At 44.2% G+C, this 15993-nt stretch overlaps 1 protein-coding gene across 1 annotated transcript; it reads left to right on the top strand.

Annotated features, from left to right (window-relative positions):
• The first annotated feature begins 1572 nt into the window (after positions 1-1572).
• Positions 1573-12936, top strand: LOC116678281 (zinc finger protein 239-like). Its single transcript, XM_032508256.1, has 4 exons — positions 1573-1605; positions 5066-5211; positions 5471-5642; positions 11531-12936. The coding sequence occupies exons 1-4, from the start codon at positions 1573-1575 to the stop codon at positions 12311-12313; spliced, it is 1134 nt and encodes a 377-aa protein (XP_032364147.1). The 3' UTR covers positions 12314-12936.
• The last annotated feature ends 3057 nt before the right edge of the window (positions 12937-15993 follow it).

Raw genomic sequence — 15993 nt, 5'->3', positions numbered from 1 at the left:
CATTAAGTGAATGTGGAGCTGGTTGTTCCCCTCCTGAACTCCAGGCGGCGGCCTTCTTTCATTTGAAACTTTAATCTGAAAAACCCTGACTTGGAGGAAAGCGGAAGTCTCGTGTGTTCCCTGTGATCTCGGGCTGGCGGCGGGATAGCTGTGTTCTTTGTTCTTAGTGAGTTTTAAGAAGACAGAGCTCCAGGTGACCCGCACACACTCAGGTAAACTCTTCAATACTGCTCTCTACACGCACCTGAAACGCTTAACGCACGCACGCACGCACGCACGCACGCACACACACACACTAATACTTTCTATCTTTTTCGCTGTGTTGGGGGGGGGGTGAACGTAGCGAGAGTCCAGTAACCTGGAACTTGTGAACGGATCTATCTGGTTACTGATCAGCTCCCAGCGGCAACTCCTCCATACGGGGTGTGGGTGTGTGTGGTGGTTGTGTTGGTGTGGTGGTATCTTGTGGTGTGTGTGTGTGTGTGTGTGTGTGTTGTATCTTGTGTGTGGTGTGTATCTTGTGTGGGTGTGTGTTGTATCTTGTGTGTGTGTTGTATCTTGTGTGTGTGTTGTATATTGTGTGTGTGTTGTATCTCGTGTGTGTGTGTGTGTTGTATGTCGTGTGTGTGTGTGTGTGGTGCGTGTGTGTGTGTGTGTGTTGCATCTCGTGGTGTGTGTGTGTGTGTGTGTGTGTGTGTGTGTGTGTGTGTGTGTTGTATCTTGTGTGTGTGTGTTGTATCTTGGTGTGTGTGTTGTATCTGTGTGTGTGTGTTGTATTTGTGTGTGTGTGTGTGTGTGTTGTATAGGTGTGTGTGTGTGTGTTGTATCTGGTGTGGTGTGTGTTGGTACTTGTGTGTGTGTGTGTGTTGTATCTTGTGTGTGTGTGTTGTATCTTGTGTGTGTGTGTGTATCTGTGTGTGGTGTTGTATCTTGTGTGTGTGTTGTATCGTGTGTGTGTGGTGTGTTGTATTTGTGTGGTGTGTGTGTGTATCTCGGTGTGTGTGTGTGTTGTCATTGTGTGGGTGTGTGTTGACTCGTTGTGTGTGTGTTGTGTGTTGTATCTTTGTGTGGTGTGTGTATTGTGTGTGTGTGTTGTATCTTGTGTGTGGTGTATTCGTGTGTGTGTTGTATCTCGTGTGTGTGTGTGGGTGGTATCGTGTGTGTGTGTGTGTGTGTGCGTGTGTGTGTGTGTGTGTGTGTTGCATCTCGTGTGTGTGTGGTTGCATCTCGGTGTGTGTGTGTGTGTGTGGTGGGTGGCATTCGTGTGTGTGGGTTGCATCTCGTGTGTGTGTGTGTTGCATCTCGTGTGTGTGTGTGTGTTGTATCTCGTGTGTGTGTGTGTGTGCGTGTGTGTGTGTGTGTTGCATCTAGTGTGTGTGTGTGTTGCATCTCGTGTGGTGTGTGGTGTGGTGTGTGTTGCATCTGTTGCGAATTCCACTTGGAGGGTCCAAAAGTCGGGACGCAATTAGCTAAGGAATCACTCTAGCTTGATTAAGTATACCAAAAAGATTTATTAATAAAACAGAGCAATGCATTCCGGACAATAAATACGTGCACGGGTCTCAATGGAACATGACTAGCTCAGAGGTTCTCAAAGAAGGCCCTGTAACAGTCACATGCAACGGTTTATAAAGCAGCCCTTAAGGGAGTCCTATTGGTTAAAAGCGTCACAAGGCGGGTCATATCGCCTTAGCATCAGTATTTCTATTGGCTGGGTGGGCGCGACTTCCTGTTTACATTCTTCGGCAATGTGTGGGTGTGTGCGTGTGTTGGGGGTCGTTTCCTGTGGGAATCCCCCTTTTGTTCTCCTCCATTGTGAGTGAACACGTGGCTTTCTGGCCTTACTGCATCCGGTTCTCTTGTAAATGTAATGTTTGCCAACAGGATGCCGCCCCCACCTGGTTGCCAAGCAACAGTACATTTTCTCCTTCATTCAATGTCTGATATGAGTTTTGTTTAATTAACTTATGCATAAGTTCATTCACAGTGTCTAAATATGATAACACTACTGAGTACAATTTCTCACAATAATTCACAATACCTGAGTATAATTTCCCACACAATCTCGTGTGTTGTGGTTGTATCTTGTGTGTGTGTGGGTGTGTGGTGTGTGTGGGTGTGTGTGTTGTATCTTGTGTGTGGTGTGTGTGGTGTGTTGTATCTTGTGTGTGTTGTATCTTGTGTGTGTGTGTGTGTGGTGATGATAATAATAATAATAATACATTTATTTATAATGCACTTTTCATCAATAAAGTGCTACAGGTAAAAAAAGAAAACAAAACAAATTAATATTAAGAATAAAAAAAAAGTAAAACTATTCTTAGAAGAGACGATAAAAAGACATCTGGGGGGGGGGGGGGTGCGCCAAAAGCTGCTAAAAGAAGAGTTGGAGGCCTTTTAAACACACTCGAGGTGTCGGGGGGCAGTCCACAGACGTGGGGCAGCAGCCTAATGCCCACCTCCCATGGTCCTGGGTCTGGTTCTGGGACTGGGGAGGAGGTTTGAGTGGGTGGAGAATATATAATATAATATAAAATATATAATATAATATAAAATATATAATATAATATAAAATATGTAATATAAAATATAAAAAATAAAATATCCTAATATATATTATAAAATATAAAATATATAATATGGAATATAAAATATATATTATGTCATATATTATATAATATATAAAATATATAATTATATATCATATGAAATATATAATATAATATTATAGAAATATAATATAAAATATCCTAATGTAAAATATATTAATATGGAAATAAAATATATATATGGAATATAAAATATATAATATGGAATATAAAATATATTATATGGAATATAAAATATATAATATATAATATGGAATATATAATATATAATATATAATATGGAATATATAATATGGAATATAAAATATGTAAAATGGAACATGTAATATATAATATATATAATATGGAACATGTAATATATAATATATAATATGTATTATAATATATAATATCCTAATATAAAATATATAAAATGCAAAATAAGTTAACTGTTGACACAATACGGGACAGTGAGCTATTTCAATGAGCTAAACATGGCTAACGTCATTAGCTGTGACCAGTGGGACTAGTGGACCCGTGGACTAGTGGACCCGTGGACTAGTGGGACTAGTGGACCCGTGGACTAGTGGGACTAGGGAATAGTGGACCAGTGGGACCCGTGGACCAGTTGGATAGTGGACCCGTGGACTAGTGGACCAGTGGGACTAGTGGACCCGTGGACTAGTGGGACCGTGGACTAGTGGGACTAGTGGACCAGTGGGACTAGTGGACCCGTGGACCAGTGGGACTAGTGGACTAGTGGACCAGTGGGACTAGTGGACCGTGGACCAGTGGGACTAGTGGACTAGTGGGACTAGAGGACCAGTGGACTAGTGGACCAGTGGGACTAGTGGGACTAGTGGACCAGTGGGACTAGTGGACCCGTGGACCAGTGGGACTAGTGGACCAGTGGGACTAGAGGACCAGTGGGACTAGTGGACAGTGGGACTAGTGGGACCAGTGGGACTAGTGGACCAGTGGGACTAGTGGACCAGTGGGACTAGTGGACCAGTGGACCAGCCTGTGGGACATTACTGCGTCCTCAGCAGTCCTGCTCCATCCCTCCACAACATCCAGTCAGATAGAAACAGATTCTTTGGGTTAAAGAACCAACCAGGCCGGCCTCGTTGGTTCTTTAACACTAGAACAGCCATGACGGTCGTTTTGAAATTTATATATGTAATAACTTTGTAATATATATGTAATAACTTTGTAATATAAATGTAATAACTTTGTAATATATATGTAATAACTTTGTAATATATATGTAATAACTTTGTAATATATATGTAATAACTTTGTAATATATATGTAATAACTTTGTAATATATATGTAATAACTTTGTAATATATATGTAATAACTTTGTAATATATATGTAACAACTTTTCTGGATAAAAAAATACAGTCCTGCTGGTTCCTGACTTTTCCTAAAACACTCTATATTTTACTTTAAAATAGTTTTATATACATTACACACTAGGCAAAGAAAATAAAATCCCTTTTACCTATTTCGGCCATACACGGTCAAATTGACCGCTGGGATTTTTGCGGTATTGTTTTTGATCATTCGCGCGGTTGAAGAAGCATATTGGTTGCTTAGTTACCATCAGCGTCTCTTCCAGAGAAACGTCATAAGCGGTCTCGAGTAACAACTGTGGGCATCAGCGATGGGCCGAAGGTAACGCCAGGGTCGGTAACGCAGGCTAACGGTCCGGGCAGCGGGGGGCACGGTCCGAGCAGCGGGGGGGCACGGTCCGGGCAGCGGGGCACCACAGCAGACCCCAACACGGAGGCAGTGACAGGTTAGGTTATAAATGTTCAGAGAAGATACTTTTAGCTGTTATTTGCATGTTATAAGTTATGTTGAATGAATTCACATACCATATTTTTCAAATGTGAATGATACAATTACGTTTTACTATATCATGATATGAATTACTGAAACACCTGAGCAACTCAAGTGTATAATTAAACTCGTTAACTTGTACATTTTGGTGTTATTTTGTTACACAATACCTGCATTAATATTGCAATTAGGTATTTATCATGACAGATTTTAGAGTTTGGAATCTGGCGGTCACCGCTCAGCAGTTCTAGTGGTTATGGAATCACTGCTCAAAGTTTGTTGTTGTTTCCTGAAACAAACTGAGTTGTGCAAGGCGAGGAACATCTGGAGATGTTCTGCCAAATGAAGTGTGGTTGGTCCAGGCTGCTGGGCATGTAGCGTGGAGCTCCACTTAATGACTTTAGGGCCTTCCATTTTAGTAGTTCTTTCAGTTTGAATGCAGGAGATACCTGACACTCTGAAGTCCTATGGACTGGTCCCCTCATCAGTCCTCGCATTCTCTCCATTCAAACAGAAGATCTGAATCTAGTAAAACATGGTCAGCTAGAATTCACTCACACCTCCCATTAGTTCTTCTAACCCCTGTATCATTATCTCTGCATGTTTCCCCCTTGGGTCTACCAAAGGAGTCCTCAGCAGACGGCAAGCTGGCCACCGTAGCAGGAAAGGAGGAGGAGGAGGAGGAAGAGGAGGAGTATGTGGTGGAGAAGGTTTTGGACCGCAGAGTGGTGAAGGGAAGAGTAGAGTTCCTGCTGAAATGGAAGGGGTTCTCAGAGTAAGTATGAGTCTATAACATTAATACTTGGTGTTCTTGGTCCTGATATATATAATATATTTACATATTGCAAATAAATGTCAGTATTGTATCACGCCCTCAAAGTTGAAGGTTTGGTATTTTCACTCTAAGTTGCAGACCCACAAATAACCTTAGAAATAGAAAGAAGGACTAATAGGAATGATGAATTAGAGTGAGAATGGAGTGTCTAAAAACAAAGTGTGAGGAGATGTCCTTCTGTCTGCACTCACCTTTCCAGTGAGGAGAACACATGGGAGCCGCAAGACCACCTGGACTGCCCCGTCCTTACCACAGAGTACATGCAGAAACACGAGGAGACGGAGGAGAAGAAGAAGGAGGGCAAGAGGAAAGGTGTCAGGGAGGCCTCGGGAGACTCAGAGGAGCGAGGGAGCAAGAGGAAGAAGGAGGAGGTGAGTGAAGGAAAGAGGTTACTCCAGACTGAAGACTCCCAGAAATCTAATCTCAATATTAATGAATTCACAAAGAGGGTTTCACAAATGTCTTTTAGGATTTATATATTATACCGTAATTCCTCAAAGAAGAACCGGTAGTCATTAAACTCCGCCCTCTGATAGTGGTCGGGGGGGCAACACGGGCAAGTAAAGGCCGGGAGAAAATCAGAGTGGATAATCTCCTGCAATCAAGTTCTTTGTAATTTCTACCAGTTTAATTTAACATATATATATATATATATATATATATATATAGTCATGCTTTTCTTTTCTTTTTTTGCTCGTCCTGGGTTTACTGACCCATCTCCCTGAAACTCATATGCATACTCATGCATATAGCATCAGGTTGCTGTTACAAAACGTTACTGAATTAATTTTTTGGGGTTTTCAAATGCGTAAAATACAAAATATGATTTCTTTTCTAAATAGAGACCCAGAATAACTTTTGCATATCTTGTCAAAATTAAATCCTATCAACGTGAATCCTGAGATTCTTTTTTTTTCATCCTGCTCTGAGACTCTGGACCAAATCTGTACAAAGGTTCATATACAGTAAATTTTTATTTTTTATTTATTTATCCTTTATTTAACCAGGTAATACCCACTGAGATTAAAAATCTCTTTTGCAAGGGAGACCTGGCCAATATAGGCATCAAAATTACATCACATCATCACAGACGCACAAAGACACACACATGAAAACCAAATGTGCACTTACAATGAAATCTCAATTAAAACATCGACATGTGAGGGAGTCCAACTCAAAGCTTCTCATTCTCAGCTTAAAAATACTCAAAGGAACCAAGTTACTAAGTTTCAAGTTCTTCTGCAGCAAACTCCATGTGAAGGGAGCAGAGTAAGCAAAGGCCTTTCTACCCAGCTCAGTCCTGACCCAGCTCAGTCCCGACCCAGCTCAGTCCCGACCCAGCTCAGTCCCGACCCAGCTCAGTCCCGACCCAGCTCAGTCCCGACCCAGCTCAGTCCCGACCCAGCTCAGTCCCGACCCAGCTCAGTCCCGACCCAGCTCAGTCCCGACCCAGCTCAGTCCCGACCCAGCTCAGTCCTGACCCGTGGGACAGACAACAAGACAACAGCCTGAGAACGGAGAGAGTAATGACCAGTACTTTTTTTATAGGAAGTGAACATAAATAAGATGGAAGCGCACCAAGAGTAGCCTTATATATATCATATTTATAAATGTAAACCAATGACAAAGCCTCCGTGTAGCCGAGGCAGACCCCCCTACACGAGAATACAGCTCACAGTGATGGGTGCCAACTCTACAATTAGTACTAAATCTCAACGATGCATGATAGGCTGCGTCAATCATCTGAAGGCAGTGAGCAGATGAATGCATATAGAGTATATCACCATAATCCAGCACAGTTAAAAAAGTTGATGCCACTAACCGTTTTTTAACATTAAAAGAAAAACACAGCTTATTTTGAAAGTAAAAACCCAATTTTAGTCTCAACTTTCTCACTAGACAGTGAAAATGAGGCTTAAATGACAGGCAGTCATCAATAACAATACCAAGATACTTATAAGTTGTAACAGTCTGTATTTCCCGTCCATCAAGAGTAACCACTGAGGGAACATTCAGTGGCCTGTTCCAAAGGTCTGTGTAAAGCAAACATTTGGTTTTGTCTGCATTGAGCACAAGTTTCAGCTGTATCTGTATTCTGGAGCACATTAAAAGCATTCTGTAAATGTGCAATGGCTTGTTTAAGAGAGGGTGCACAGCAGTAAATAACTGTGTCATCTGCATAAAAATGAAAGTTTGCATCAGACACATGCCGATTAAGATCATTTAAAAAAATAGTAAATAAAAGAGGGCCTAATACAGAGCCTTGTGGAACCCCTTTAAAGATTGGTAAAATACCAGAGTGAACACCATCATGCTTAATGCACTGAGTTCTGTCATTAAGATAGTTTGAGAACCAAGAGACAGTTTTCTTTGAAAACCCTGATTTAAGAAGCCTAATCTTTAAAACATCATGATCAACCGTGTCAAAAGCTTTTGACAAATCAATAAAAAGTGATGCCCAGTGCTGCTTGTTGTCACGAGCAACAGAGATATCATTTATCACCTTCATTGCAGCTGTGATGGTACTATGTGTTTTTCTAAAACCTGACTGAACTGGGGATAAAATATCCTGAGCATGCAAGAAGTCTGTCATCTGATCACTCACCAGGGATTCAAGCGTTTTGGCCAAAACAGACAAATTAGAAATTGGTCTATAATTATTTAAGTTTACCTTTCAGTAATGGGCAAACAAATGCAGATTTCCATATTTTAGGAATAGTGTTGCTCTTTAAAGTAAGGTTAAAAAGGTACGTTAGAGGCTGTGCTACACAATCAGCAGCTATTTGAAGAAATAGGGTTCTATAAGATCAGGTCCTGGGTTTTTGTATGTTAGCAAAACCCGAATGAGCAGACAGGGCCTCAGGATCCACGCAAAGCCTGGAGATGTTGGCTGGGCTGCTAGGGCCTAAAGAAGCTAGCAGAACCTCAAGATCCAAGTGAGGCCTGGAAAGGCTAGCAAGGACACAGGATCCAAACAGCACCTAGAAATAGTAACTTGACCGCTAGGGCCTGAAGCCTAGAGATGGTAGCAGGGTTAGAGCTGGGCTAGAGAAGGAGGTTGGTAGCTAGGCTGTTAGGGCCTGAAGCCTAGAGATGGTAGCTGGGCTGCTAAGGCCTAAAGGGGCTACCAGGGCCTCACGATCCAAGTAGAGCCAGAAGATGGAAGCTGGGCTGCTAGGTCCTGGAGAGGCTAGGAGGGCCTCAATATCCAAGTAGAGCCAGGAGATGGTAGCTGGACTGCTAGGGCTAACAGAGCCTCAGAATTCAGGTAGAGCCAGGAGATGGAAGCTTTTGTGCAGCAACGTAGTCCATAGTCTAATAAAAAATACTTCATCTAAAAGCCAAAGAGCTCAATCATGGAATCTGCCAAAAGATTTCTCCATATATGAGTATAAAAGCAAACAAAATGAGGATAACTGAGTTTAGATAAAAGTGACAAACACATGTCAGACCATACATGCTGCCAACTTGGATTCTGATATTATTTGCTTTATTTATATATATATATATATATATATATATATATGAACTGCCCATTTGATCTTTACCAAATTTGAAGTGTTTGATCTAGGCGCCACACACACAATGGTGTACTGATTGATTAAAATGGGCGTTTCCTAGTACACCCCCCAAAATCCTCCTTAGGACCAAAAAAACAACAAACAAAACGTCTTTTGAGCTTGTCTTTTTGTGCTAGACGAAATGTCTTCAACGACCTTTAACCAAGTCCAGTTGTCCTTGATTTGGAGGTAAACCTCTGAAAAGCTGTTTGATTCAGAAAGCAGTGACGCTACTGAGAAGTAGTTAAACTAGTATCGTTACTGCCCAATACTGCTGGAGATACAAGTTTGATTTAGCAACAACAACAAGCTAAGATAAAAGTTGAAAGGTCAACTGGTGCCCCTCATTGCTATTCTCTATCGGGGACAATGGTTCAGTAGACCTAGTCTAGCAACTTAAAGACAACAGACCCTACAGATACAAGTCCATCCATCCATCTTCATCCGCTTATCCAGTATCAGGTCTCGGGGGCAGCATCTCCAGTAGGGGACCCCAAACTTCCCTTTGCCGAGCCACATCAACCAGCTCCGACTGGGGGATCCCGAGGCGTTCCCAGGCCAGGTTGGAGATCTAATCTCTCCACCTAGTCCTGGGTCTTCCCCGGGTCCTCCTCCCAGCTGGACGTGCCTGGAACACCTCCCTAGGGAGGCGCCCAGAAGGCATCCTCACCAGATGCCGAACCACCTCAACTGGCTCCTTTCAACGCGAAGGAGCAGCGGCTCTACTCCGAGCTCCTCTCGGATGACTGAGCTTCTCACCCTATCTCTAAGGGAGACTCCAGCCCCCCTCCTGAGGAAACCCATTTTGGCCTCTTGTACCCTGAATTTTGTTCTTTTGGGTCATGACCCAGCCTTCATGACCATAGGTGAGGGTAGGAACCAGAACTGACATGTAGATTGAGAGCTGTGCCTTCTGGCTCAGCTTTCTTTTCGTCTCAACGGTGCAATAAACGGAATGCAATACCCCCCCGCTGCTCCGATTCTCCGACCAATCTCACGCTCCATGGTCCCCTCACTAGCGAACAAGACCCCAAGGAATTTAACCTCCTTCACTTGGGGTAAGGACTCACTCCCTACCTGAAGAAAGCGCTCCATCAGTTTCCTGCTGAGAACCATGGCCTCAGATTTAGAGGTGCTGATCCTCATCCCAGCCGCTTCACACTCGGCTGCTAACCGATCCAGTCAGTGCTGAAGGTCCCAGACCGATGACGCCATCAGGACCACATAATCTGCAAAAAGCAGCGATGAGATCCCGAGCCCACCGAACTGCAACCCCTCCCCGCCCGGACCACGCCTCGATATCCTGTCCATAAATATTACAAACAGGATTGGTGACAAAGCGCAGCCCTGGCGGAGGCCAACCGTCACCTGGAACGAGTCCGACTTACTGCCGAGAACCTGGACCCAGCTCTCGCTTTGGTCATACAGAGATTGGAGGGCCCTGAGAAGGGACCCCCTCACCCCATACTCCCGCAGCACCTCCCACAGTTTCTCCCGGAGGGCCCGGTCATACGCCTTCTCCAGATCCACAAAACACATGTAGACTGCTCGGGCATACTCCCAGGCCCCCTCCAAGATCCTTGTGAGAGTGAAGATCTGATCCGTTGTTCCAGGACAAGGACGGAATCCGCATTGTTCCTCTTAAATCCGAGGTTCGACTATCGGCCGAACCCTCCTTTCCAGCACCTTGGAGTAGACTTTACCAGGGAGGCTGAGAAGTGTGATACCCCTCTAATTGGCACACACCCTCTGTCCTCCTTTCTGAAGAGGGGAACCACCACCCCGGTCTGCCACTCCTTAGGCACCGTCCCAGACTTCCACGCAATGTTGAATGTTGAGTCGTGTCAACCAAGACATCCCCTCCACACCCAGAGCTTTCAGCATTTCTGGACGGATCTCATCAATCCTTGGGGCTTTTCCGCTGGGATGTTGTTTGAATACCTCAGAGACCTCCACCAGGGACACTGATCCCTAATCATTCTCCAGCTCTGCCTTCACCACAGAGGGCGTGTCAGCTGGATTTAGGAGTTCCTCAAAGTGCTCCTTCCAACGCTTTATTACCTCCCCAGTTGAGGTCAACAACGTCCCATCCTTAGTGTATACAGCTTGGATGATTCCCCGCTTCCCCCTCCTGAGGTGGCGAACGGTTTTCCAGAACCACCTTGGTGCCAACCGAAAGTTCTTCTCCATGTCTTCTCCGAACTTCTCCCACACCCGCTGCTTTCCTTCGGGCCCGTCGGTACCTTGCAACTGCCTCCGGAGTCCTCTGGGATAACATATCCCGAAAATAGTCTTCAGTCGGACGGCTTCCCTGACCACCAGTGTCCACCAGGGTGTTCATGGGTTACCACCCGTTGAGACACCTAAGACCCTAAGACTACAGCTCACCGCCGCAGCTTCAGCAATGGGAACTTTGAACATTGTCCACTCAGGTTCAATGCCCCCAGCCTCCACAGGGATGCCTGAAAAGCTCCGACGCAGGTGTGAGTTGGAAGTCTGTCGGACAGGGGCCTCCTCCAGAGGTTCCCAATTTACCCACACTACCCGTTTGGGTTTACCAGGTCTGAGCTGAATATTGTCTTTTAGCATCAGTCAAACTATGTTTCACAGACATGCTCTAAATGTGGACATAGTTTCTAGTTTAAGATAGATCTCTACAGCGGCACCTCACTAACTCACTCTCTGTTTTTTCTGTCTAGAAACGGAGAGGAAGAGGATTCAAACGTCACCGCTGTCAGCACTGTGACAAAACCTTCACAACATCAAGATATTTAAAGATTCATCAGAGAGTTCACACTGGAGAGAAGCCGTACAGCTGTGATCAATGTGGGGCAGCTTTCACACAACCGAGTCACCTAAAAACACATCAACGCATTCACACTGGAGAGAGGCCGTACTCGTGTGAACAATGTGGGAAAACCTTTTCTCACAGTGGTGGCCTTAAATCTCACCAACGCATTCACACTGGAGAGAAGCCGTACAGCTGTGAACAATGTGAGGAAACGTTTTCTGTCAGTAGTAACCTTAAATGTCACCAGCGCATTCACACTGGAGAGAAGCCGTACTCGTGTGAACAATGTGGGGAAACCTTTTCTCACAGTGGTAACCTTAAAACTCACCAGCTCATTCATACTGGGGAGAAGCCGTACTCGTGTGAACAATGTGGGAAAACTTTTTCTCGTGGTGGTAACCTTAAAACTCACCAGCGCATTCACACTGGAGAGAAGCCGTACTGGTGTGATCAATGTGGGGAAACGTTTTCTCAGAGTAGTGGCCTTAAATCTCACCAGCGCATTCACACTGGAGAGAAGCCGTACTCGTGTGAACAATGTGGGAAAACCTTTTCTCACAGTGGTAGCCTTAAAATACATCAACGCCTTCACACTGGAGAGAAGCCGTACTGGTGTGAACAATGTGGGAAAACCTTTTCTGAGGGCGGTACCCTTAAAAAACACCAGCGCATTCACACTGCCTCGTTGTGAACATGTTCCAGAGCCAAGCTGTTTCCTTCTCCTCCTCATGCCCTGATAGCTGTGTTGTTATATTCTGATCTTCTCTCCACATTGAAGGCTGACCAGCAGTAACTCTATCTTCTGAACAGCATGGATGTTGTCCTGGCTACGACTACATATTACGCTCCCTCCCTTTGAAGGGTAGTCCTGTCATTCATGTAAATAGTTTTAACCCTCTGCTTTGAACCGGATCCCACAAAATACTTCAGTGGATCAGATTTGAGTCTGACTCTTCAGTCCAGTTAAAGCAGCTGGTTCCATTCAGGGTGACGTTTAAGAGCTGAAGAAGGCCGTGGAACTTGGTCTAAGCTCCAATTGAGAGACTGTAAGCCGTGTTGAGAATAATCTGTTTAAGATGTCTTCCCGTTATTTGTTGGTGTCTGCCTTATACATATTCTCTTTATTACTCTTAGTTTAGCATGATCTTTTCTTACTTTGTTTACCTTTCTATAATAATCTGTTTTACATTTTAAATGAACTCTTTGTTTTTTCTGTTTCTTAAAGAGGTTTATGATCAGTTGAGTTTTGTTCACTGTAAAAATGAGAACTATAAATTCATCATCTTTGATTTTCAATTAAACTGAACAAAATATACCTAGTGGCATTGTAAACTCTGTTGAAGTAGTTCCTTCAGGGGACTTTGGGTGAGGCGGCTTGGTGAAGGGTTCGCACCTCGCTCCCATCCTTTTCATCTCTGACCTTCCTTACAGTCCAGCCAAAGCACTACAACGAACCATTTATATTATTCCATGTTATTATATATTTGGCAGCACCCCGCCACGACGAGTGGATGTCCAGCAAGTTAAAAAAAGATGTTGCAAAGAAGGGTGATTCGTCATTGACCGCCACCCTGCTAACGCTCCTGCTAGCAGAACCCAGGGCTTTGCTTTTGACTGAGTTCAAGTCTTTCTTCCAAGCCGAATTCAATGCAGGATTTTAAGGTGAATGATAAGTTACATGCTACACTCCTCAATCTTGAAAACTGACACCAATGATATAACGTGAGAATAATCCTCCTCCCTGGGAACATCGAAGGTGCAGAACCAATGTTTTTCCCCTCAGCTCCTAGCTAAGGTCCCGGGCAAACAAATACTGGACTCATTTTTGAGTTGTCCTGTTGCAGTTTTACAGATTCTAGACTCAGGAGTTGGTTGTATGCGAGGCATGAAGGCTTTGTGGCAAGCCCACATACAAGGGCGTTCCAATCCACATCTTTGAGGACTACCTGTCCGAGGTGGTCGAGCAACGATCCGCATACCAAGAGGTTCTGAAACATCTCTGTAACCTGGGCCTCAGACCTACACTGCGCTTCCCTGCCAAGTTGTTTATTAGAACCTGAAATGGCTAATTCCCCCTGAGGCTAGCCAGGACCTCCTCTCGGCTCCGACTCAGCTCGGGACCCAGGGAGGAGTGATTTCACCTGGCAACACAACAGATGCGTCAATCCTGAGCTGCTATTGTTGCCTTGAGGTAATGTTACCGTAAGTGTTTCTTTTGGCTGTTGGTGTATTTACGTTGTGTACTTTAAAGACTCCACTAACCTTGGCTGGCGTGACTAGTGTTGCGCCCCGTGGTTGCGCCTTGCAAGGACTGGGATCCTTACGGTTTTTTGGAGTCCACCACACCGTGTGGTCACAACTTCTGCAAGAACTACATCACTGATCACTGGAATACTAATGACCAGTACCTGTGTCCCCTGTGTAAGGAGCGGTTTACCAGAAGACCTGATATGAAGGTCAACACTTTCATCTCTGAGATGGTCGCTCAGTTCAGTTTGAGAATAAAGTTGAACTTTCAGTATTAGTGCCAGACATAAAAACAATAACTCAGAGTTTGAAGTTGTTTTATTTTGAGAATAAAGTCCAAATGTTGAAAAATATTTTGAATGAAAGTCTAATTCAATTTTGAGAATAGGGTCTAAATATCAGGAATAATGTTGAAATATGGAGAATAAAGTCAACAATTCTCATTTTGACTTCATTTTCTAAAAGCTGAAACCAGTCTGAAGATCTTCCTCCTCTGATCTTCTCTTATGTCTGGTACTATGTGGAACGTTGCCATAGTGACTGGTATGAAAATTCAGATATCTATAATAAGAATTATGACAAGAAACAGAGCTATTGCAGATATCCACAAATGGAGAAACAAACACTTTTTATTTTCATTTTAAATATCTAAAATTAAAAAGCTAAAGTCCAAATGTGATGGGACCATTAGGATCAGAGAGGTATATGATAATGTAATGAGAGGTATATAATAATAATGTAATGAGAGGTATATAATAATAATGTAATGAGAGGTATATAATAATAATGTAATGCCGTGTGTTGTGGACAGGGCTGTAGTACTTGAGTCCAGACTCAAGACCGTTTTTCTATGGTCTCGGACTCGTTAAGTATTTGGACTCGGACTTGTCTCGGTCTCGGCCGCTGGTCTGTGGCTTCTGGTCTGGACCGAGTCCAGGTGTCTTTATGATGTTGATAATAATAATATTGGAGGGAAAGTGAAACCCAAAATGATTGTCTCGATACTGTCATGCAGAAGACCTTTATTCTGTCCTGGACTCTGTCTTATCTTGGACTCAAACCTCTTTGGACTCGGTCTTGACTAGTCCTGGTCTTGGACTTGTCTTGGACTCGACTAAGGTGGTCTTGACTACAGCCCTGGTTGTGGAGGTTTCTGTTCTGTTATTTCCTGCCGAGAATGCAGAGAATAACCAGGTTGGAAATACAGTTTTCACAGAGTTACCGCGGTAACAGTGTGACAACGCCTTGCCAAATTACAACAGCAGCGTCCCCGTCTTATATCCTGCGTCCCCTAGAACAGGGGTTCCCAAAACTTTCAGCCCGCGACCCCCAAAGTAACGGTGCAAGTGACTCGCGACCCCCCCCCCCCACTATAAACATTGCGCGCAAACGCGCACGCACTACAGGCGTATCCAAACATGAGCATATTGACAACACAAAATAACACAACAGCCATTATTCTACAGTAATTGACTCATTACTTTAATTTGAACTTAATCTCACCTAATGAGGTGGATGTGCAGTATGTTAGGAGCACAGCAAGTTAAAAACCTCTATATTTTATTTTAAAATAGTTTTTATATACATTACACACTAGGCCAAAAAGAAGAAAAATCCCTTTTACCTATTTCGGCCTTACAGTATTCGGTATTTCGTGGTGTTGGTTTTAATCTTTCGCAAGGTTGAAGATGCAAATTGGTTGCTTAGTTACCATCAGCGTCTCTGTCAGAGAAACGTCATAAGCGGTCTTGAGTAACAACTGTGGGCATCAGCGATGGGCCGAAGGTAACGCCCGGGTTGGTAACGCTGCTACCACCGTGAGTACGGCGGGGATGGACTCCGTTCTGGACCAGGAGGCAGCGCCGGGCGCTCGCTCTGTGGAAGGAGCGGGACACGGAGCTAGATGGCCGGGGGCTGCCTACGTGTTTATACAACTTTATACATCCTCAAACTGGCTGGAATCATCACATCCTCTCCAAGGAGGGCACCAGCAGGGACCTTGTCTGGAGGAAGTTCAGGCAGCAACTGGCAGAGGAGCTGAGACACGAGTTTAGAGGAGGAAAGGGAGCGGGGGGGGCGCGGTCCGAGCAGCGGGGGGGGGGGGGGGGGGGCGCGGTCCGAGGA

Source organism: Etheostoma spectabile, unplaced genomic scaffold (assembly GCF_008692095.1).
Source record: "Etheostoma spectabile isolate EspeVRDwgs_2016 unplaced genomic scaffold, UIUC_Espe_1.0 scaffold00006856, whole genome shotgun sequence".
Classification (NCBI taxonomy): Eukaryota; Metazoa; Chordata; class Actinopteri; order Perciformes; family Percidae; genus Etheostoma; species Etheostoma spectabile.
This window is presented reverse-complemented; position numbering and strand designations above follow the sequence as displayed.

Bases quoted from the DNA above. Each gene is read 5' to 3' on its own strand.
- LOC116678281 (XM_032508256.1), top strand. From the start codon at position 1,573: ATGACTAGCTCAGAGGTTCTCAAAGAAGGCCCT. The intron at 1,606-5,065 runs GTAACAGTCACA...CTACCAAAGGAG, and splicing joins AGGTTCTCAAAGAAGGCCCT to TCCTCAGCAGACGGCAAGCT. The intron at 5,643-11,530 runs GTGAGTGAAGGA...TTTTCTGTCTAG, and splicing joins GCAAGAGGAAGAAGGAGGAG to AAACGGAGAGGAAGAGGATT.